At 42.5% G+C, this 24,466-nt stretch overlaps 1 protein-coding gene across 2 annotated transcripts in view; it reads right to left on the bottom strand.

The window, feature by feature from the left end:
- IRAG2 (inositol 1,4,5-triphosphate receptor associated 2) overlaps nucleotides 1-24,466 on the bottom strand; it is a 209,410-nt gene that overhangs the window by 14,518 nt on the left and 170,426 nt on the right. For both annotated transcript variants that reach the window (XM_077468738.1, XM_077468739.1), the window contains exons 25-33: nucleotides 19,272-19,312; nucleotides 19,154-19,182; nucleotides 14,845-14,949; nucleotides 13,295-13,353; nucleotides 12,644-12,695; nucleotides 10,705-10,759; nucleotides 10,574-10,601; nucleotides 7,835-7,975; nucleotides 2,599-2,733 (exon numbers count right to left, since the gene is read on the bottom strand). In XM_077468738.1, coding sequence (XP_077324864.1) covers nucleotides 2,599-2,733; nucleotides 7,835-7,975; nucleotides 10,574-10,601; nucleotides 10,705-10,759; nucleotides 12,644-12,695; nucleotides 13,295-13,353; nucleotides 14,845-14,949; nucleotides 19,154-19,182; nucleotides 19,272-19,312 — 645 coding nt within the window. The remainder of the gene's footprint in view (nucleotides 1-2,598; nucleotides 2,734-7,834; nucleotides 7,976-10,573; nucleotides 10,602-10,704; nucleotides 10,760-12,643; nucleotides 12,696-13,294; nucleotides 13,354-14,844; nucleotides 14,950-19,153; nucleotides 19,183-19,271; nucleotides 19,313-24,466) is intronic.

Genomic DNA, 24,466 nt, shown 5'->3' with positions numbered 1-24,466 from the left:
TAGCAGTGCTACATGCTTGTGATTTCATTACCATTGTGAGTAAAACTTTATTTTTTTAACCTGTATTAAACTCAGTTAGGGATGAGCCGAACACCCCCTGGTTCGGTTCGCACCAGAACATATCGAACAGGCAAAAATTCAGAACACACGAACACCGTTAAAGTCTATGGGACACGAACATGAAAACTCAAAAGTGCTAATTTTAAAGGCTTATATGCAAGTTGTCATAAAAAGGGTTTAGGAACCCGGGTCCTCCCCCAGGGGACATGCATCAATGCAAACTTTTTTATTTTTATTTAAATGGTCAATTTTTAAGGCTATAATGAATTGTCAGGTCTCGGTAATATAGATAAAACTCATAAAAAAAATAAAAAAAAAGCGGCATGGGTCCCCCCCCCCCCACCCCCATCCATGATTATTGAATAATTAAGGGGAACCCCAAGCAAAATAAAAAAAAAAATTAAAAAAATGTGTGGGGGTCCCTCTAAAATCCATACCAGGCCCTTCAGGTCTGATAAGGAAATTAAAAAGGAACCCTGTGCCAAAAAAAAAAAAAAAAAACATGGGGTCCCCATACCAGACCATTATCCAAGCAAGCAACCTGGCAGGCTGCAGAAAAAGAGGGGGGACAAGACAGCGCCACCCCTCCTCCTGAACTGTGCCAGGCCACATGCCCTCAACATGGGGAGGGCGCTTTGGGGTAGCTCAAGGGCCTCAACCCCACAACCCTTGCCCGGTGGTTATGGGGGTATGCGGGTGGGTGGGCTTATCGGAATCTGGGAGCCCCCTTTAACAAGGGGACCCCCATATCCCGGCCCCCCCATGTGAATTGGTAATGGGGTACATTGTACCCCTACCATTTCTCAAAAAAAAGTGTCAAAAATTGTAAAAAAAAAAAAAAAAAAAAAAAAAAAAAAAAAAAAGACAAGAGACAGCTTGGGACAAGTCCTTTATTAAAAAATAAAACATTTCCCGCAATCTAAATCCACGCCGCCAGACAGACCGAAAAATAAAAACAAAAGCTGCAACCGTTCCACCTCCATGGGAGGCTCCTTCCGACTTACGCTTCTTCTGGGTGACAACTCTTATAAAGTTGAGGACGGGGCCACCCGGTGACAAACAGGTGACCCCCACCCCCCTCTGACACCACGGGCGTTCCTGCCGCCGAGGTTGCATGCTCGGATAAAGGTCTGGTATGGATTTTGGAGGGGACCCCTATGCCATTTTTTAAAAAGATTTGGAGCAGGGTTCCCCTCAATTTCCTGACCCGAAGGGCCTGGTATGGATTTTGGTTCGGGGTTTCCCCTAATATACCAGACCCAAAGGGCCTGAAAATGGACTTGGGGGGGGGGGGGGGGGGGGGGATGCTCTTTTTTTCAATGAGTTTTATCTATATTGCCAAGACCCGACAATTCGTTACAGCCGTGATCAGTTTTAAATGACAATTTTTCCTCTGCTGTGGTACTGTTCTAAACACAGGAAAAATGTGCCACTTTACAGGCATACTATAGACACCCCCCAAGCAAATTAATATTTCATTTTTATTGTTTCACTTTAAGCAAAAAAAAAAAAAATCACTGCTCCTGAAAAAACGAAAAAAATAATTTTGCATTGATACATGTCCCCTGGGGCAGGACCCTGGTTCCCAAACACTTTATGACAATAACTTGCATATAAGCCTTTAAAAATGAGCACTTTATTTTTCATGTTGGTGTCCCATAGAATTTAAACGGTGTTACAGCAGCTTTCGAATTTGCCCCGGACGCCGCATATTGTTCGCAGAACATACAAACCACCAATGTTCGGCCCAAACTTATGCTCGGGCTGAACTGTTCGCCCATCCCTAAGCCCATCCCTAAGCCCAGTATAGGATAAATTTAGAAGGCACTTGTGTTTCCTCCCGTTGTCTTCTAGAGCTGCTTCTTGCTCCAACACTGAGCTGCCACTACAGTGAGCCTTATTACATGGATTTTAAACAGACTTTAAAGGAATTATTATATGAACTGTTCTCTTCATTGAGAACTCTAGGCTTATGCTCAGTAACTACAGTTTGCACCAATATTTGTTTGTATTGTTCCTTGAAAGACACTGAAAAATGTATTGAAGTTGCATTGCATTAGTGTGAACCTAAGGGGTCAATTCTCAGCTTTTTGCAAAAAGGCAGTTTGATCTGGTCTCCTCTGATCCTCACCTTCTTCCAGTGTCTCCAATTGCGCTTCGGATAGTACAGAGGGTAGGAGGCAAGCTGCACATGCTCAGTTTGGTGTGTATTGCTAGAGAGTGTGCATGTGATCAACACAGGGCCAAGCAACACTGTCCAGAGGGTCAGGGGTTGTGCAGTTTTACAGGACAGTGAGAGCAGAATGAAAACTCCTCCTACAAGCTTTAACCAGACACCGATAGAAGTCACAAGACTGCTATTTACTGTTGATGAGTAAAGGTACTTAGAAGTTTACATTTACTAAAATAATGGTATTTCCATGTTCTCTGTACTCTGGGAGACCAGATATAGCGAATGCAGGGTCCTCGGTTTAGCAACACCAAGTTAAATTTGTTTAGAATAAAACTCTGTACACTCTATTGAGTTCAATATTTCACCTGGTGAATGGCCCCCAACATCTCTGCTCGGCTGGCTACGCGGGCCGTGTGCTGATTTAGAAACTGCAAACTCTTCTCAAGTTTCTTGACAATCTCGTTTGTCTGGTTATCATCCTCACAGAGTGGAATCAATGTCTGCAGAAAAATCAAAGTATCTCATTCTTTCACAACTGGATTCTCCAATGATTGCTTTATTCTAGATTAGCAGACCCCCAAATGGCCACAAACATTAGGGTAGAACTGGGAATTCTGTTTAGCAGACTTTACCATTACAGCCATTTTAGGATACAAGAAGTAAAGAGAATTCTATTCGCTACTGGCCATGCAAAATCTGTTTTAGATGGAGATTTTTTTTAGTGCATGTATAGCTTTTAAACATTTTCAATTATACAAGCAGCAGTGTTAGATAATCTGAGTGGGAAAAAAATAAATTAAAAAATAAATAAAACAGCAGCTTGCATCCAGGACCAATCATCCGCAGGTAATAGCTCTCAATGTACAATTACTGTATGTGCAATTGGCTGTTGGTACCATCAGCCTCATTGCATCGAATGGGGCTTCCCACCCATAGCTGTTCACATAAACCCTGCCGAATCCTGCACCCATTGTCTGTGTGTGAATGAGGCTTAAAAAGTGACTCTCAAATGGTTATAACACACACACACACACACACACACACACACACACACCAATTATTGCTAAAAAAAAAAATCCAATATTAACCAAAATAATAAAATGGGATGAGTAAGCATCTATAATTATATGATTCATTAGTAGCAGAACTATATTGATCACATTTATGTAAATAGTGTCAAACAAAAGTTATAAATAGTTTGAAACAATATAACCAAAATTATACCACACACAATGATAACAGTTTGAGGCTATATGACTAATATAGTTTGAAGTTATGCACACAATAGTCATATAAGCTTCAAATGGTTATTATAGTGATATGGTTTCAAACTGATTTATTTCAGACTATTTTGTTTAGGACACTACAGTATCTCACAAGAGTACACACCTTCACATTTTATTATATCTTTTCATGTGACAACACTGAAGAAATGACGCTTTGCTACAATGTAAAGTAGTGAGTGTACAGCTTGTATAACAGTGTAAATTTGATGTCCCCTAAAAATAACTCAACACAGCCATTAATGTCTAAATCGCTGGCAACAAAAGTGAGTACACCCCTAAGTGAAAATGTCCAAATTAGGCCCAAAGTGTCAATATTTTGTGTGGCCACCATTTTCAAGCACTGCCTTAACACTCTTGGGAATGGAGTTCACCAGAGCTTCACAGGTTGTCACTCCTCCACAATGACATCACAAAGCTGGTGGATGTTAGAGACCTTGCGCTCCTTCACCTTCCATTTGAGGATGACTCACAGATGCTCAATAGGGTTTAGGTCAGGAGACATGCTTGGCCAGTCCATCACCTTTACCCTCAGCTTCTTTAGCAAGGCGGTGGTCATCTTGGAGGTGTGTTTGGGGTCGTTATGTTGGAATACTGCCCTGCGGCCCAGTCTCCGAAGGAAGGGGATCATGCTCTGCTTCAGTATGTCACAGAGTCAGGGGCGTAACTAGAAATCACAGGGCCCCATAGCAAAATGTTGTATGGGGCCCTCCCCCTTCAAACAGCCGCCCCCCCCCATAAAAAAAACGGTGGGGCTTAAATTAATAGTGGGCGTGGTTTAAAATGCATGGCTTAAAGGGGGTGTGGTTCGAGTCCGAGAAGAATGAGGGAGGAAGGAAGGAAGGAAGGAAGGAAGGAAGGAAGAAAAAAGGGATGGAGGGGCAACAGGCCCAGATCCTACACCACAATAGCAATATACATTATTCCAGAAAGTTTATCAACCAATAAAGATACTCCAAACAGCTGGTGTTAGTGCTTCAATAATCCTCATCTGTACCCAATGTGGCCTGCCTGTTCCTAATGCAGCATGGCCTGCCCATGCCCAATACTGCCTCACCTGTGCCCACTTGTGCCCAATGCAGCATGGCCTGTGCCCAATGCAGCGTGGCCTGTGCCCAATGCAGCCTCACCTGTGCCCAATGCAGTCTCACTTGTGCCCACCAATGACCAATGCAGCGTGACCTGTGCACAATGCAGCCTCACCTGTGCAGTGGAAGAGGCGAGCCAGTGGCGGAACTACCGGGGAGGATGAGGAATGCATACTGGAGCCATCAAATGGCTGCTGGCAAGCATGGGGCTGCCTCAGATTGGGGGGGGGCGAGCACCGCCCACACGGTCCCCCAGCCAGGGGAAGCGAGGAGAGGAGGAGGCAAGCTATCTGTACAAGCAGAGAGCTGCAATAGCTTTCATTTGAATGTCCTGTGTTCCCAGGGCTCACAGTCACATAGCCCCACTTCTTGGCCCGGAGCCTTTGATGACGTCACATGTCCCTCATTGGACCGGTGTTCAGTCTATCAAAGGCGCCAGGCCAAGAGGTTGGGCTATGTGACGGTATCCATTCCTCATCCTTCCCACGGGCCCCTCTCGGCTGCAGGCCCCATAGCGGCCGCATGTGTTGCTATGGCAGTAGTTCCGCCACTGTCACAGTACATGTTGGCATTCATGGTTCTCTCAATGAACTGTAGCTCCCCAGTGTCCGCAGCACTCATGCAGCCCCAGATCATTACACTCCCACCACCATGCTTGACGGTAGGCAAGGCACACTTGTCTTTGTACTCCTCACCTGGTTGCAGCCACACACGCTTGACACGATCTGAACCAAAAAAGTTTATCTTGGTCTCATCAGACCACAGGACATGGTTCTAGTAATCCATGTCCTTCGTCTGCTTGTCTTCAGCAAACTGTTTGCGGGCTTTCTTGTGCTTCCTTCTTGGACGACAGCCATGCAGACCAATTTAATGCAGTGTGTGGCATATGGTCTGAACACAGACAGGCTGACACCCCACCCCTTCAACCTCTGCAGTAATGCTGGGAGCACTCATACGTCTATTTCCCAAAGGTAACTTCCGGATATGATGCTTAGCACGTGCACTCAGCTTCTTTGGTTGACCATGGCGAGGCCTGTTGTGAGTGGAACCTGTCCTGTTAAACTGCTGTATGGTCTTGGCCACCTTCTTATAGCCTAGGCCATCTTTACGTAGAACAAAAATTCTTCTTTAACAGATCCTCAGAGAGATCTTTGCCATGAGGCACCATGTTGAACTTCCAGTGGGGGGGGGGGGGGGGGGGGGGGAGAGAGAGAGAGAGAGAGAGAGAGAGAGAGAGAGAGAGAGAGAGAGAGAGAGAGAGAGAGAGAGAGAGAGAGAGAGAGAGAGAGAGAGAGAGAGAGAGAGAGAGAGAGAGAGAGAGAGACCTGCTCCCCATTCACACCTGAGACCTTATAAAAACAGTCACATGACACCAGTGAGGGAAAATGGCTAATTGGGCTCAATTTTAACATTTTCACTTAGGGGTGTACTCACTTTTGTTGCCAGTGGTTTAGACATTAATGGCTGTGTTAAGTTATTTTGAGGGGACAGCAAATTTACACTGTTATACATTGTAGCAAAGTAATTTCTTCAGTGTTGTCACATGAAAAGATATAATAAAATATTTACAAAAATGTGGGGAGTACTGTGAGATACTGTATAAACATGATCACTATAGTACTGCTATTAATAAAACCTATAATTGTGAAGGTTTTATCATCCCATTTTATTATTCTCTCACTTGTGGTTTGGCGATGGAGGAGTGTCTGAACCCCCAAAACATGTTGGATTTCTTTCTACTATTATCTACTAGTGCAGTGATGGCGAACCTTGGCACCCCAGATATTTTCAAATAATGCTTAACTACACTGCAGAGTGCATGAGAATCATGGTAAATGTAGTTCCAAAACATCTGGGGTGCCAAGGTTCACCATCACTGTACTAGATCATCATTTTTGGACTACTAGAGTGTCACCCTTACTGCTTAGCTGGGAGTGTTCTTTCTGAACACCCCTCCGTCCCCATTTGTCCAGTTGACTATTGTCATTGGAACAGAATATGATGGTAAACGTTGGCTGGTGGTAAATATTTGGGGGGTGGTCTGTGTAACAACCCCCCCCCCCCCCCCGTTCATCAGGATGACCAGAGTGCTTACCCAATCTATCAAGACAACAGCTTCTCCTTGCTCTGCCCCTCCTCCTCGGCTTCACGGATGGCTTCCCTTTCCCCTGCTCTCCTCTGTGGGCATTACAGGTGGCGTCTCCCTCCCCTGCTATTTCTTGCAGACATCGCAGCGGATTCTGTCTCCTCCTCGTCGGCCAATTGGAACTCTTCTCCCTTTGACCAATTGGAAACCGGGTATCATACCCGCTTCCTGATTGGCCGGGAGGAGAATCAGTGTGAAAATAGTGAATAATCATTTGCTATTGTCACACAACTGTGTGGGCTCGGAGCGTAGTGCTTTGAGACCCGAGCACACCCTTTTTTCAAGCCTATTAGAGCCTCTGGCTCTAATCACATGTGCTTTGACCACCCCCCAATTGGAATCCATGCATCCGGCGCCCTGTATGTAGATCAGGGGTCTGGATGCATTGATGGGGGGGGGGCACCCCTAATGGATTGGCCGCAACTGATAGTAAATCTAAACTTTAGTGTCTTCACTAGAACCAATGTGAGGGGAATCGTCCAGTGGGGACACCAGTTTCAGTGATAACTGTATAGTAAACATTTTTTATTTGTAGAGATTACCTCTAACTTCCTGCTGCATCTCCAGAACAGAAATCCTATTCTATCCAAAACTTAAATACACTTTAATTTCTGCTCCTAGTTTACCACTCTCCTTGCTCATGTCTGGAGAAGCTCAATGCGGTCACACCTATATATTTTTCAATTCAAAAAAATATAATTTCCCATTGAATTGAAGCCCAGGAAGCATTCCTTCAGAACACCAAATAGGCCTATTAACACCTGAATGCAATGTGGTGCAGTACACATTTTCATGCACTGAGGTGCATTGCGTTAGGCATCCCAATAAAAAATGAATAGGCTGTAATGCACCCAAAAAATAAAATAAAAACAGATATTGCTGTATCATGTTACAATGTGTTGCTCTGTAATGCCACTGTTTTGAACACGAAACTGTATTGCAGGGCAGCAAACGCTAATATGCTTATTGCTGATTGACAGGCCCTTGTTCGGAGAAAACTAGTCTAAGAAACTATCACTAGTGCTCCATTCACACATCCAGGACAAGAATGGGCAAGAGTCCCCCCTTTCAGGAATAACCATACCTCCAAGAGCTTTTTACAGCTGGAAAGTTCCTTCCTCAGATTCTCTTCCGCCAAATCGCGAGACCTTTCCTCCAGGCGCAGACGTTTATCCAGAGTGAAAATGTCGCACTTGAAACCCAGCGACAGGCGCAGGAATTCAGTCTGACCAAACAGGGAAAAAACAAAACAAAAAAAAACTTATTTTTTGTGCTGGAAATCTTTGGTAAAAGTCAGTTTCAGTACAGAAGTGTGATAACTGTTTTCTCTCACGATTTAATTACAGGACTTTTTGGTCCCTTATGCCATTCTCACCACAGTATGGCAAAGCTTACCATAACTTTAAATGTGTAGTATCCATTTATATCCTCTAGATGGCAGTGTTTGTATAGAAAATAGATTGTTAAATATTTTTGTTTTAGACAGCATGGGCAGTTTTTAATGTTAAAGTTTTATAGGAGAGCACCAAGATATTATTGGCAATCCAGATAAGGTATGTTGGTCACACTAACAAAACTACTGCCCAAACCTGCAGCACTGTTAGGCCCTGAAAATACTGAACAAAGACTACTAGTAAGGCTTTTCTAAATTTGTAGTCCAATTCTTGTGCTTGAAATGAAAAAATACTTCTAATTACGTACGATCTTCACTAGTTATGTATGGCAGGGCAAGCCTTTGCTACGTAGAAGATCCGTATTACAGCAACCAAAACACAGAGGAGGGGTTGGCCTCCCCGATCCAGCCTTGTACTATACAGCAGTTCACATGAATAGAGTGGTGGATTGGTGCAGACACCTACCTCATAAGCTATGGGTCTACCTGGAACGGAAAACAGCAATTTCCCCTTGAAGGTTTGCCTTGGAGTGGGACTAGCTTTTCCAGATTTTCCTCTCCACACCCACTAATTGAGCCCACCTTGCAGGAGCTTAGCAGATACTTTAAAATTGCGGAAATGCCTAGCTTTCCTTTAAGCCTATAATTGGTCACCTGGACTTTTTACTGGGTACTTCTGATAAATCCTTCCAGCTCCACCCAGACCGGAGCTTAGTCAGGGCCTCCTCTTTTCTTGGACCCTTATACTCTAGCTTTGGTTCCTTCATTTTGGGCAGATGGAAGATCTTGCAACTCACTTCCTCAAATCCCTCCTGGAAATCGTCAGTTTCCACAGACAGCCGACGTCCTATGAAGAATTGTGCCTGGGAGATGAGCCTATACGGAAATCCCTTTCTTATTCTAACATCTTACTAGCTCACACATCCCCACATGACCCCCTGTACCTGAGGAAGTTGGAGAGGAACCCTAACACTACGTTCACTGAGGACCAAAAGTATTGCATACGCCTTTTTGCACACAAATCCTCATTGCGGAACAAGTACCAGGAAATCACCTATAAGGCCCCTTTCACACGGGACGGATCAGTAATGATCCGCCCCGTGATGATCCGCTCTGTCAGCTCTCCGCTCTCCTCTATGGGGGATCGGATGAGCACGGACCGCCTGTCCGTGTTCATCCGATCCGCTCTGCAGACGGATAGAAAAATAGGATTTTCCTCAGTCTGCAGAATCAGACAATAGCGGAGGCGGACGATAGCGGGTGTCTGCGGATGTTTATCCACAGACACCCGCTATCCCATAGGAATGCATGTCCGTATTTCATCCGCAAACGGATGGATGAAATACGGACATAATGTCTGCATGTGTGAAAGGGGCCTAAGATGTTGACTTGCTGGTACAGGGCCTCCTCTGTACTAGCGTCTATATTCCCAGGACATAGCTCACGGTGTTGGAGATGTAGTACGCAGACTGGCACACTACTTCACATCTTCTGGGAATGCCGAGTCCTGACCCTTTTCTGGAGACAAGTGCTACAGATCATTCAAAAGCTCACTGATGTCGCTCTACAGCATAACCCGACAGCGGTACTTCTAAATCTGACTCCCATGTCTTGTAAGCGTTATCGTAAATGCCTTTTGAAACACCTCTTGAATGCAGCCAGGGCGTGTGTCCCCAGTGTGTGAAAGCAGCAATCCCCACTGACAGTGTCACAGTGGTTTTCTATGTTCAGCGGATGGAACAGCTCACAGCTGCCTTAGGGGAAAGGGAGGAGGAACACAACACCCGCTGGACACACCGAAACCTGTTCCGATTTTCAGATGAATACAAGTCCTACATCGCAGTACCATGTCTTAAGATAATTTGGAGTCTCGGGTCGTCGGCCTTGCTGGAACTTCACACCCCCACCCCTTTCCTTATACCTCCCCTCTACTGTTCCTCCCTCACTCCATTCTTTTCTTTCCCTCCATTGACACCATTGGTGTCACCCACTCTTTAATATAAATTAGAAAATTCTCCCGGATTGCGGCAATCTTTTTGTACCATTCCTGCTATTCTAGTACTGAAAAACCATAACCTATATGTAGCATAATGTTTGGGCTCAGTCCTCTAAAGTAAGATTCTCCCTGTTGGTCTTGCTCATTGGTCTACAACTATTTTTTACTGGTGAGGAGGTTTCCTTTAATTCTGCAGTTTAACTGAAACTGTAAACAGCAGGAGAAACTTTAGACCACAGTTTCCTGTTTTAATAGAACGCTGTAATAGAACCTGGAATGCTCATTGATGTACAAAAACTTGCTTAATGAGTTGTTAATGCTTAGTACTGGAAGTGGTTGGATGACATGTTTTATTTCCTTTTTGTACAATCCGCAATCCTTAAATAAAAATTTTAAAAAAATACATACTTCTAAAAAGAGGTTGCTGGACTTACCTCTAACTCTTTGTTGTTGTTAGAAGTGCTGCAAATGAAAAAAAAATAAAATAAATAAAAATCAGCAGTTAGCCATTATTCCCAGAAAAAAAACACAATTATAATTTAAACAAAAAAAACTAAAAACTCACTGGTTTTCTTCTGCACACTGCGAGTTCATTTTAATGGATGGTGGCATTTCAACCACTACAAAAAACAAAAATGCTAAGTATTTAAATACATCTGAAATTAGTTTATTATATAAACCTTTTGATGCAAAGGATTTCAGTTGTGGTAGTAACATTACATTATTTCACACATGGACTCTCCTCAAATCGGGTTAACTCGGTTGGTATTGGTAAAACTTGGTATAAGGTCTCTCTCCTATCAGACAGCACGACCTTCAGAACACTCTATACCTAAACTACCTGACCCAACCGCCTCAGCTGCTTTGTGGTGAATTCACATTGTCAACACTTGGAATGATCATCAGCTCCTATTGACACTTAAAGAGGAAGTAAACCCTAATGGTTTTACTTCCCCTATTTGATTCCCTGCAAAGGTAAAGCATAATGGACTACTATGCATCGCATAGTAGCCCATTATGTGTCACTTACCTGACACAGGAGCCAGCAAAGTCACGCTGTCCCCTGTAGTCTGGAGCATCCATCTTCTCGGTGGGTCTCGCTGCTCCGCCGCTGTCATTCAACGAAGCCGCGATGACATTACTCCCACGCATGCGCACGGGAGCCGCCACTCGCGGCATATCGCCGTTGACAGCGGCGCGCTCAGTGCGTCTGCGCGCCGCTGTCTACAGCGGTGCCTGTGTTTTGGCAAATATCTCCTAAACCGTGTAGGTTTAGGAGATATTTCATGGACCTACAGGTAAGCCTTAATCTAGGCTTACCTGTAGGTCAAAGTGGTTTGTAAGGGTTTACAACCACTTTAACACAAGCATAGCCAGGTGGAGTTAGAAGCTTTTTTGTACATGCAATAGATGCCTTCTAAATCGTCTGGCCACACTCACGCTAAGGCTGGCCATACATGGTCGAATTTTGAAAGAATTTTCTTTTGAAAATCAGCGTTTTGGGATCAGATGGTGCCATCATCGATTTTCGAAATTCGACCAAGCCTTCAATTTCACCTCATGCTGCTACAGAAAAGAATTTGTGGCTGGGAATCTTCTTTTCTTTCTGGGAATTTTATTTTCTTGCACATGCGCATTTCTTTTTTGATTACCTTTCTCGCACGATTACTTGATTATTGATTAGAAAATAGATTTTCAAAAAAATTTCCAACATGTCCAATTACTCAAGTTCAATGGCTGCACGAAAATTGGCTGTTGCTGCAGCCCACTAATGGTGCGAAATACGAACGAAAATTATTTTGAAATTTTACCCATGTATGGCCTGCCTAAGTGTGAAATGAGGCAAAACATATGTTTTTACATGCCACTTGTAGTACAGCGGCAGTCTTGTACATTTTTGGCCCCCCCAAAAAAAAAGTGTGTGTAAATGTGTATTTTTCCAAGTGCTCCCATTAAAGTCTATGAGGCCAAAAACAGATTCTGCCCCAAAAGGAGCTGGTGCGCTTCTTTTACCTTCATGTGACAGGCCAGCAGTTGAATGAATGAATGAATGAATGAATGACTTATATAGCGCTACCTATACGAACTGAATCGCCTCTGGGCGCTTTTTCTTGCCACCAGTGTCCATCTGCAGCTATTTATGCAGTCCTTTAACCTGTAGAGTCCTGACACACTTACAACATTGACATACACATATTATGGCCAATTCTTTTTTTTTTTTTGGACATGGTCTAATTAACCTACCAGCATGTCTTTGGAGTGTGGGAGGAAACCGGAGAACCCGGAGGAAACCCACGCAGGCACAGGGAGAACATGCAAACTCCAGGCAGATAGTGTCGTGGTTGGGATTTGAACCAGCAACCCTATTGCTGCTAGGTGAAAGTGCTAACCACTACACTGTGCAGCAGTGACAACACTCGAGTGCGAATTGTGGTCATTGGTCATTTTCATATTGTATTTAGCAGGGTAAGAGAGGCAATTTTAAATCATCTATACAACCCTACCTTCTGAAGGGGACATGTTACTCTCTCCCACAGCTTCCTTTTCCGAATTGAGCTGTGAAAAAACAAAACAAAAAAACCTATAAAAATTAAAACTTCTCACACAGGGTGACAAGACAATTTAAATTGTCCTAAACCGATACTTCAATACCAAGCCATGTAGTGTCATGTGGGACAGGGGTCTAGCTCAGGCATCCACGTCTGACTTTACGCCGCTAGGTATTTTGGTGGTACCTTAAGGACCACACAATGTTTTCGGTGTAAGCGATGTCATGCATGACGTGATTAGTTTGGCGAACTTTGCTACACAACACATTAGGCATCATACAGCAGTAAATGTATTTATTGTGTGATTAAAACTTTACTGTAATGTAGTGTAATAATGAGCTGCATCACAGTACAGGGTAGAATGTACCCCGATTAAGTTTGTGTATATATATATATATATAACACACATATATATATATATATATATATATATATATATATATATGTATATGTATATGTATATATATATACACTGAGCTCATTAAACAATGAATATGTGCCTAAAAAAAGGTTTCTTGACTATGACTGAACACAACATTTACCCCAATTACTATGCTCCATTAACAGTCTCTACCCCTTGAATTAAAAACTACTAAGCACACATACCGATTTTCCATCCTTGGGGGTACCTGAATCTTGTGGAGAATCAGACTGGATGGCTGCGGCTGGAAGACAGAGGCAAAGGGCCTCAAACGTTAACATAAAACAATATGTATACCCAAATAGTAGAGTCCCTTAAAAGTTAATAGTGACACCACATCCCTAGAGTCCAATTAAAAGAGAGAGTGCTCCGATTGTTGTTGATTGGTTTTATACTATGACAGTGTTTCCCAACCTTTTTTTATGTGAAAGGCGCCCTTGAAAATTCAGCATAATCTCAATGCTTGATTATGATTTATCCTTACACCTTTGCACACTGGTGCTGGCTAGTATTTCAGTGTTTCTTCTTCCTCCCTCTGCAAATGTGACCCCAGTGCTGATGGAGAAGGGCAGGGCAGGGAAGGAGGTGAACATCATCCTCTTAATCAATAAGGTCATTGGTTGTAAAGATGGCCCACGGTGCCCAAAGTTGTAATGATGCACTAAAAAAACGTGTCTAACAAAAAGGCAGGCTTGGTCAAATAGCTTGCTTGTTGACAATGTTTTGGCAATTCGGGGAAATTTTTGCCAACGCACCCTGGTTGAAAAATTTTCTAGTATGATGTAGCATGTTCAGGTAATATATACATTGTCCTCAACTACTCAGGAATACAACAGCTGAATAGGAAGGTGGTTAAAAGTAGCATATATGGGCATGTATGAGTGAGTGAGTGACCAGCACTAAAAACAGCAGAAACTCTGAGAAATGGTGTTCTATCTCCTCTACAATTCTTTATGAATTCTCTATTGTCTGTTGCTGTTGGAATTATTTTGGCTAAAGTTTTGTCTGAATATATTCTTTAAACATTGCAAAAAAGGATCTAAAGCAACAGCCTTTGATTGGATACGTATTAGTAAGCAACCATTGATGGAAGGAGTGTAGAAAGGAGTGTAGAAAGGAGTGTAGAAAGGAGTGTAGAAAGGAGTGTAGAAAGGAGTGTAGAAAGGAGTGTAGAAAGGAGTGTAGAAAGGAGTGTAGAAAGGAGTGTAGAAAGGAGTGTAGAAATGTCATCAGCACACCAAGGATTCCTCAAAAGGGACCCCTTTTGAGGAATCCTTGGTGTGCTGACGACATTTCTACACTCAGATTATCTATGATTTCCAGCTGGAGGTCATTACAGCACCCAGCATCACTACAACCATTTTCAGGAACATTTGGACATTACTGGAATGACACACTCAGGCAGACGTCACAGAGAGCAGCAAATGGAGATATATTTGACAGACTGCTGACACCCTTCATTTTAAACCAACACATGGACGTGGTGGCACACATGAGGAACTGAGCCTTCACTTTTCAGAAGTCAGAATTTTTCAATCGGTCTGAGAGGCAAAGCGATCGCCATCTATGCTTCAACCGATTGCATGTTATGGTTTCATATGTGGGCAGCCTTAGCAAAGAGCCAAGTGTGTGTTTGTGATCTCAGAATGGGGCACATTTGCAAAGACAAAATCTGACCCTCAGGCATATAGAGTACACAGTCGCTCCAGCAGTAAACAGAATTTGGCTCCCTTACCCTCAGTGGCAGCTTCCCTGGGATATTCCGCCATGTTGTCCTTCTCTCCTGAATCTTTACATCCGGATTGATCTGACTCCATTATCAGTGATTCTGTTGCTGCTCCTGTTATATTAAAAACCATTATTGGAATTATTGACAAGGTGTATATATAGAAATCATACTACCCCCCGCTTCCTTTACACAGACTCCACCTCTTATCAGTAACATCACGCAATTTGCATTCAGAATGGAGGTCTATAGATTGCATTGTGGGGGGGGGGGGGGGGGGTGTCACAGAGCATTCCTGGGTTCCCAGAGTCAGAGACCTGAGGTGTATGAAGACTAAAAGGTAGGGGGGTGCCTATTGAGACTTAAGCTGGCTTTACACTAGTAGATTTTCAAGTGAACATTTGTACAAAATTCTTCGTACTTTTAATGACTGGATGAGTGTGGTTTGAAAGTACTTTAAAATTTGGTTTGCTTTTAACATTCAATTTTGGAATGAATGTAATTGCATGAATCAAAACCACATACTTCTTTAGAAATTAGTTTGAGCGGAAAAAAAATTCCATCCTGCTCCTTTTAATTTTCTTGTCACTGTGGTCCAAAATGAATGTCAATCTGACACCAATAAATGATTAGAAAATCAAAACAAACCACATGTCTAAGAGATGCACAATACTACATGACACTACCACTAAATTACCCTATATGGAAATATGGGAATAAGACTTGGGGGAAACGCTGGAAGCAGTGGAATGGGGGAAACTGGCTCAATTTAATTCCAAATTTTATACCTCATTGACTGAGGCAAATTACAAAGTTACAGTGGTATTTCATGCCAGTGCGCTTGGTGTCCTCTATCCTGGGGGCCTCTTCCCAGGGTTTCTAGGAATGCGGTCAAGAAGAAACAGTTCTTCAGACCTGGTGGACTTGTTTTAAAGTAAAGCCGTTTTGGGATCCATAAATTAAAATTTTATCTATTCCCTAACTCAGGTGAATCTAACCAAAACACCACAGCAGGCCCTTTTAGGAAGGGTGGAATACCAAGATATGCTAGATGTCTGATCGCATTTATATTTACAGCAGCCAGGATTTCTTAAAATTCTCTGTGGTCCCATTTGAATTTGGCCCTTAAAGGCCAAATTGACATGGATTAGGATCAAGGAACGTGTGGTGGCTATTCTCTGACATGCAGGCCTATTTCGAGAAAACATGGGATCCCTGGATAAAAGATCTCTCAGGACCCTCCTGATCTGGACAGAGAAACACTTAGAGGGTGCACGTCTTGTATCTCTTGTTTCTTTCTCCCCTTTTTTATTCTCACTTCTTTCTACATGTTGGTTTGACTTTCATGCCATTGTTGGTCTAGTGAGACTTCTCTTTCATGTGAACCGGAGAAGTGTCAGTAGAAGTTCACAGAATCACATGGGTTGTAGTTAACTAAATGATACAACTTGAATCATAATACTATTTTATCAATGAATAAATTATTGTTGTTTCCGGTGAGTTTAGGATTTTTGCTGGTTACCTGACCAAACAATAGGTCATCCTACTGTATTTCTTGTTTTTTTTTTAAAACTTACCTGCAATATATGTCAGAACTGATCAAAAATCGGAAGCTGTACTTATTGTACCTTTCTGTTAATTTTTAATAATGATTGGAAAAGAAAATCAAACAAAACCTTCTTGGAGTGAAACATTTTGAACATAATTCTACTAGTATATAGCCAAGCTTTACTCTTAGGAACCAATGTTATGTACACCCTTCTATTTTAGGATAATGATTACTGAAACCAAAAATTTGCTAAGAGGCAGAATGATCTCAGGTGTATATGCATAGCCATCATTGGACTGTATCACCCACCAGCCAAGATCCTGCAGAAAAAAAACTGTATAATGTGAGATGTGAATGGACTAAGAGGGCGAGGGGAAGGGGAGCAAGCCGGAGAGGGCGAGGGACAAACAAGAGAAGGCACAAAGCAAAAGAAAAAGTGGAAAGGAGAAAAAAAAAAAAAAAAAGAAGGGGAGAAATGGTAAGCAAGCAAAAAAGAAAGCCTTCATTTTAGGTTTCCATGTTGTATACCCCATCTGCTCCCCCTCCTTGTGGAGAACTTTATAGACATAAGACTACCCTGAAGCTGCTGGGTGTATCAGACATTCTACAGTACAGGTGCAGAAATATATACATTTACTCAAAGCAGAGAAAACAAGCCCTTGTTCTTTAGATAAGAGATCTCCTAATCACATCATTATACGCACAATGTTTTTCTTGCGGATTCTGTGCCCCCAAGATATTTTGGAGACAACACTGGCTGCAGCAAATCCTGTTTGCATTCAGAGTGTTCTTATTTACACAAAACTCCACTTCCAATAACCGCTCCTCAAATGGTTACGTCACATCTCTGTTTATAGGAAAAATATCCAATAATCCCCAATCATTTAATCTTCTTATAATTTTGCCTTACCTGGTCCCTCTCCCCTCATCCGTATGCTAATGAATGTTTAACCACTTGCTTACTGGGCACATATATCCCCTTCCTGCCCAGGCTAGTTTTCAGCTTTCAGCGCTGTCGTACTTTGAATGACAATTGCGGTCATGCTACGCTGTTCCCATATGAAATTTCTTTTTTTTTTGTTTTGTTTTTTTACACAAATAGAGCTTTTTTGGTGGTATTTAATCACTAATGGGTTTTTAATTTTTTGCTAAAAAAAAAAAATATATAGTGATATAGTAAATTTTGCAAACCTGTAATTTTTCTCCTTTATCAATGTGCGCTGCACTGATAGGTGGTATTGAGGCGGCACTGATGGGCCCTGGTAGGTGGCACTGGTTAGTGCTAATGGGCCCTGGTAGTCACTAGTTAACAGCACTGGTGGCTACTGTGTGGTGCCGATGCCCTTTTTACAGAAGTCAGTAATCAGCTTATTTTTTTGTGTTCATGTATGCCCTCTCGGCACAGCTTATTTAAGCCCAGTGAAATTTCGGAGTCTCTAAAATGCAGGCATACCGTGGCTGGTGGAAGGGGCCAGGGTGGGGTTTGAAAATTGGGTTCCTGATGACAATACTCCTCTCAAGAGTCCTCAGTCCTGATGCAAGCAGTGGGCTCGCTCTTGGAAGGAGTTATGCAAATACCGAAATATCTTGATGGGTGGATGTCAGTGTGGAGGAGTGGGTGTACAAAAGAGGAGCCTGTACAAAGGGGCAAGTCTAGAGTTGAGCTTTAATTACAATTCATGGGCCTTTAGATACAAAATACTGACAAAGCAGAAAACTGTTGAAAACTAGAGTAAATCTAAAAACAATCTTTTTTTTAAATTAGTTTTGGGTAGAGTGATGTGAACTTAGAACCCGTGTCAGTTTTTTTTATTGCTGTGTGCCTGCTGGGGAAACCTTCTCTTCATTCAGCTGACCATCAGGACAAAATGTGATAGAAAATCTAAAATGTTACAGTTGTCGACAGAACAGCAAATGATGGTAAATATTTCAATGAGGACACCTGTTCTGTTGACAACTAAGAGGTAATTTCCCCTTGGTTTGGAAGATGGCTTCTTACTTCCTGTTGGGTCTTTGGGACAGGAAGTGAAAGGAAATTTCCCCAATGGTATACAATGAACACATTTCCCATGCTATCCAAAACTTTTGGATTTCATATTCTTTCAGGGTTCTTGCACATTGGATATTTTTAACACTACTGTCAGGGGTGTCTGCCATTTTTTTTTCCTGCCCCTCAAAGTTAGCCTGTGGGTCCATGTGCACATAGGCGCGTAGGGGGATTTAGAGGCAGAAAAACCCACTGACAGTGCGTCCAGCAGCAGCGGTGTTTAGGCAGAAAAATGCTTAACGTGCGTTAACGCTAGACACATCAAGGGCTTGAGCATTAATTCATTTAAAAAGCCAGAAAAATTATTCTGGCCAGGAAGACAAATTAATGCCCAAGCGCTAAACTTGTTCTGCAAAATTGCTACTCCCAAGAGGAAAGGTGGCTACGAGAGATAGACAAATGCCCTGTGTGCTTGAGCCTAGGTTTTTAGTCCGGGGAGAGGAGTTATTGTAACATTTGTCTGTAAAAGTGGCAAGTATTATCACACAAGGGATATTCTGGAGAGAGAGAGGGGAGTAGACATAGTAGGTCTCCATGCGTGATGCAGTCAAAGTACATTTTATAAAAGAAAAAGCCAACTTGATGCAGCATGCAGACAGATTGTGAAGAGAACCAGTCAAAAGAATGGGAAAGATTTTTATTGGGATTTAAAACCAGCAAAACCCTCCAGAAACACCACATCAAAAGTGAACGGAGCCCAAAACATTCACCGAATCTCTTACCAGGTGCTGCCGATGGGTCATCTGAAGAGCTGTGAGAGAAACGCACAAGACCTTGAGTGAAAGTGAGAACAAGCGAAGAGACTAAAATTCTATAACATTCTATAAGTATTTCTATAACCTTGTATTGTCCACAGCTGCTGGTGCATGTTCCCTGTTCTCCTGCAACACAAAGCAGAATTACCATTTATTTTGTTGCGTTGACATAGAATTAAACATTTTTCCCAAATTTTTATAGTGTTTAACATACACAATGATCCACGAGGCTGCCAAAGGCTTAAAGATTTGTCAGGGACACTTTGCAGCTGAGCTACCTAAAGAACCTGTAACATCTTGTTTCAGGCTGACAACAGAAGATGCTGCCTTCCAATTAGCAGTAGTGTTGTCAGCCTAGCTGGTGTAGGCCTCCAGTAGTCACGATAGGCAGTCCAACACAAGAGGCTGACAACAATGCTGCTAATTAAGAGGCAGGGACTTAACGATGTCAGCCTGCAGTGGGAAGTGCAGTTACTAGTAGGATCTCTGGGTTAAAAAAAAAAAAAACAGATGAACAAAAATAAAATTGCCTGAAGTGTAACAAAATTACATTTTGAATAGAGCGAAGGATTAGAACACCTGTTATTTTGTTATTGCTGTCTGTGCCCTGTTTGGGCGATTCACCTTATTTGACCCGTTCACCATTAACATCGAAAGTGAAAGTAAAAGAAAATACCAAATATTTAGTTGACATTAGAACTCTAATAAAGGGGAAATCTTCTAATGGAGACCAATTCCCGTGAGCCTTGTGACACCCTGAGATTCCCTCACTTTGAAAGTATTTCCTCTCACTTCCTGTTTTGACTATTGGACAGGAAGTGAAGGGAAATCTGTCCAATAGAACACAGAAGTTCCCCAACTGATGGAGACTATATAGCCCTCCCTTATTCTAGCCCAAAAAAAAATAAAAAAAAAATAAATCTATCTTACTTTTGGCTTATAGGGCAAATGTAAACCCAGCATTTCATATTTCTGACATGTGCCTGCTTTACCATGTACTCGTATGAAAATGTATCCTGTTCTCTTTGTATTGTTTCCTTTGTGTAAAATCGCTGGTGTTCCTGCCAGTCCCTCTGCTTTCCTATTAAAAACTATACTATACTAGGTATGAGAGCACAGTGTAGTCAGTTCTCTAGTTGTGCTGGAAACTCAGCCTGCTCTCCTCCAATTATCAGACTTGTCCTGACACCCCCCTTCCACACACAGCCATTCACTGGGAAGATCAGTGTGCTGCTGCTGCTGCTTCTCCTCACCCAGATCTTATGCACCTGAGAACAGATGATATATGGACACTTATACAAAAAAGGGGGGGGGGTGCGCATTTATAATGTATTTTGTATCTATACACAAATGTTTTGCCTTCCGATTTTTAATTGAATATGTTTTACAAGGTGATTGTTTACAATCACTTTAATCTAAACGAGTTGGGGAGGAGTGGGATCAGGAAGGAAATATTTGTGAGTAAATGTGATGGCCATTAGTTGCCTTTTCAGCCAGATCAACTCTGCCACTATGAAAGGAGTACATCGTCCTCTGATGCAAATCAATTCTATTTATTGTCAGCTAATTTGAATCCTTTCCTGTGAAAGCACAGAAGAGCCATTGTGTGTGAGGAGGTGCGAGGTACAGGAAGAGACTCAAATCAGCGATGAAAAAAGGGACAAAAATTATATATACGTTATCTTACAAGAGTAAGTAGACCCTTCACATTTTTGTAAATAATTTATTCTTTTCATGTGACAACACTGAAGAAATGAAGCTTTGCTACAATGTAAAGGAGTGAGTGTACAGCTTGTATAACAGTGTAAATGTGCTGTCCCCTCAAAATAACTCAACACAGCCATTAATGTCTAAACCGCTGGCAACAAAAGTGAGTACACACACCCCTAAGTGAAAATGTCCAAACTGGGTCCAAAGTGTCAATATTATGTGTGGCCACCATTATTTTCCAGCACTGCCTTAACCCTCTTGGGCATGGAGTTCACCAGAACTTCACAGGTTGCCACTGGAGTCCTCTTCCACTCCTCCATGACGACATCACAGAGCTGATGGATGTTAGAGACCTTGCACTCCTCCACCTTCCGTTTGAAGATGCCCCACAGATGCTCAATAGGGTTTAGGCCTGGAGACATGCTTGGCCAGTCCATCACCTTTGCCCTCAGCTTCTTTAGCAAGGCAGTGATCATCTTGGAGGCGTTTGGGGTCGTTATGTTGCAATATTGTCCTGTCTCCAAATGGAGGGGGATCATGCTCGGATTCAGTATGTCACAGCACGTTGGTATTCATGGTTCCCTCAATGAGCTGTAGCTCCCCAGTGCTGGCAGCACTCATGCAGCCCCAGACCATGTCACTCCCCACCACCTTGCTTGACTGTAGGCAGGACACTCTTTGTACTCCTCACCTGGTTGCCGCCAAACACGCTCGACACCATCTGAACCAAAAAAGTTTGTTGGTTTCATCAGACCACAGGACACGGTACCAGTAATTCATGTCCTTAGTCTCATTGTCTTCAAACTGTTTGCGGGCTTTCTTGTGCATCCTCTTTAGAAGAGGCCTCCTTCTAGGACAACAGCCATGCAGACCAATTTGATGTAGTGTGTGGCGTATGGTCTGAACACTGACAGGCTGACCTCCTACCCCTTCAACCTCTGCAGCAATGCTGGAAGCACTCATACGCCCATTTACCAAAGACAACCTCTGGATACGACGCTGAGCAAGTGCACTCGACTTCTTTGGTCGATCATGGCAAGTGCCTGTTTAGAGTAAAACCTGTCCTGTTAATCCGCTGTATGGTCTTGGCCGCCGTGCTGCAGCTCAATTTCAGGGTTTTGGCATTTTTCTTATAGCCTTGGCTATCTTTATGTACAGGAACAATTCTTTTTTTCAGATCCTCAGAGTTTTGCCATGAGGTGCCATGCTGAACTTCTAGTGACCAGTATGAGAGAGCGACCCCCTGCTCCCCATTGATACCCAAGACCTTGTAACACTAATGAGTCACCTGACATCGGGGAGGGAAAATGGCTAACTGGGCCCAATTTGGATATTTCACTTAGGGGTGCACTCACTTTTGTTGCCAGCGGTTTAGACATGAATGGCTGTGTGTTGAGTTATTTTGAGGGAACAGCAAATTTACACTGTTATACAAACTTTACACTTTACTTTGTAGCAGTGTCGTTTCTTCAGTGTTGTCACATGAAAAGATAATAAAATATTTACAAAAAAGTGAGGAGTGTACTCACTTGTGAGATACTGTATATATGAATAATGTATAGACACACAATTATACCAAAAACGAAGTACACGCCATGGAAATAATGGAGTTTTTCAACATATTTGAACAGGCAAATGTTAGCTCTTTTTCTAATAAGTGCCTACAGGTGAAGGCGATATGCTTAAATATGGAGACACAAAAATAGCATTTTCAATCATTTATTCAACAAAATTATCAATAGATAGAATGGTGTGTATGCTTGGCATCAAAAAGCAGACATTGCTCCCTTTAGCAGAAATTACTTCTTGTAGACATTTTGCATAACTGCCCGCCATCCTCTGCAATTAACTCAGTAAAATGTTTGACCTCTTCTCCAGGCAAAAGTCCTTCAGTTTGAAATCCCAGTACAAAATTTCAGTGGGGATCAAATCAGGGCTTTGACTAGACCAGTCTATAACCTTTAACAAAAAGTTGGCAACCACCCCAATTTATAACTAACCTTTGCAGTAAGATGTGCATGGAAGGGCTTTGCACATCACAAACAACTTTCAGCACCAGCTGGCCTATGAAAGAACCAAATTGACTGTCTAACAATCTACGTTAAATACAGGAGGGTTTAGTTGCGCACATCTGCAGGAATATGTGGATGCCGCGGTGCCTCGTCAAGGCTCCTCTGTATACTGTGCGCCAGAAACTGAGCGTCTCCAATTTGCAGTGGATAAACTAAAAATGTCAAGTTTGCCTGGAGGGAGCCCACTTCTCCTTAAATGCACAAGGCCACAGACACCCAGCAAAAGCACAATGGCAGCTTAAAGCATCCAGGTAAAAAGATGATGAAAAATAATCTGCTATGTACACTCTCTCATTGTGTTATTTGCACAGATTTTCCCCAATCCTCCTGATGCGGGTTCCTCGCAAATTACATTTTCAACACGATAATAAGATTGATACCGACTGATGCCTTATAGGCCTATATATTCAATAATATGGTATAAGACATCAGTTTGGGGATCCATTCAAAAAGAATGCCTCATTTTAATAGTGTATGTGGATGATTTTATGTGTAAATAAAAAAAATCCCATTTTAAGTGATGAAAATGAGCAGTGATCCTTGGGTCCATCAAATTAAATTTTGGCACTGTTCATTTGCTCCACCCACTCGAGTCTCATTTGTACTACTACATCAAGGTGAATGTTCCTCATGATGCTGCTTTATCCATGTTGTAAAAGGATACCATCATAATGCAAAAAAAGACTAAACTTCAGGTGCATGCCCTAAATGTTGATCTGAAATTGGCACTTTTTGTGATAAGGTCTGGGAATGCCCAACTTTTCACATGGCCAGCAGTCACAGATTTTGTGTGTTCACTACCAAATATACCCAATATTTGTAATCACTCTATATACTTATTAGGCTACTTTGAGGACTCTTGCCTTCCTAACTAAACTAAAACTCCTGCTGTGTCTGGTATTCTTCTAAGCTAAAAAAAAAGTCATAATACATTGGAAATCCCCAAACCCTCCTACTCCTACTCAAACACACTGGTCTAGATTTCTTAACCAAGTATTACCCATGTATAATAAATTAAAGAGGAGCCCCAGGTCTCTCCCCCAAAAAATTTAAAGTCAGCAGCTACAAATACTGTACCTGCTATAAGGACACTTATCTGCCCCTGGATCCAGCACTGTCCTCACCCAAGCTGATTCTTCAAATCAGCTTCAAATACAGACACCAGCATCCTGACCAAGGGAAACTGGCAGTGAAGCCTTGCAGCTTCACAGCCAGCTTCCAACTGCCCATGCATGAGCCGCGCTGCAATTTGTGACTGATCCTGCAGTATTCTTGGACCCATGATGTGTTCCAGAAGGGGCAGGGGAAGGAGGAGGGGGGGGGGGGGCACATTTCTCAGATCTACTGGATCCGATTCTGCATTAAAAGGATTTTTAATACAGAAACGTTGGCTTACTGAAAATGATGTCCATGTACCGTAAAGTATGCACTCAATACTTGGTCGTGCTCCTTTTGCATGAATTACTACTATCAATGCGGTGTGGTCAATTAAGCACAG

This window comes from Lithobates pipiens, unplaced genomic scaffold (assembly GCF_037356315.1).
Source record: "Lithobates pipiens isolate NorthernLeopardFrog02 unplaced genomic scaffold, aLitPip1_a1.2 Scaffold_8, whole genome shotgun sequence".
In the NCBI taxonomy this organism is placed as follows: domain Eukaryota; kingdom Metazoa; phylum Chordata; class Amphibia; order Anura; family Ranidae; genus Lithobates; species Lithobates pipiens.
The sequence above is the reverse complement of the archived record's forward strand: the minus strand, read 5'-3'. Positions and strand labels throughout refer to the sequence as shown.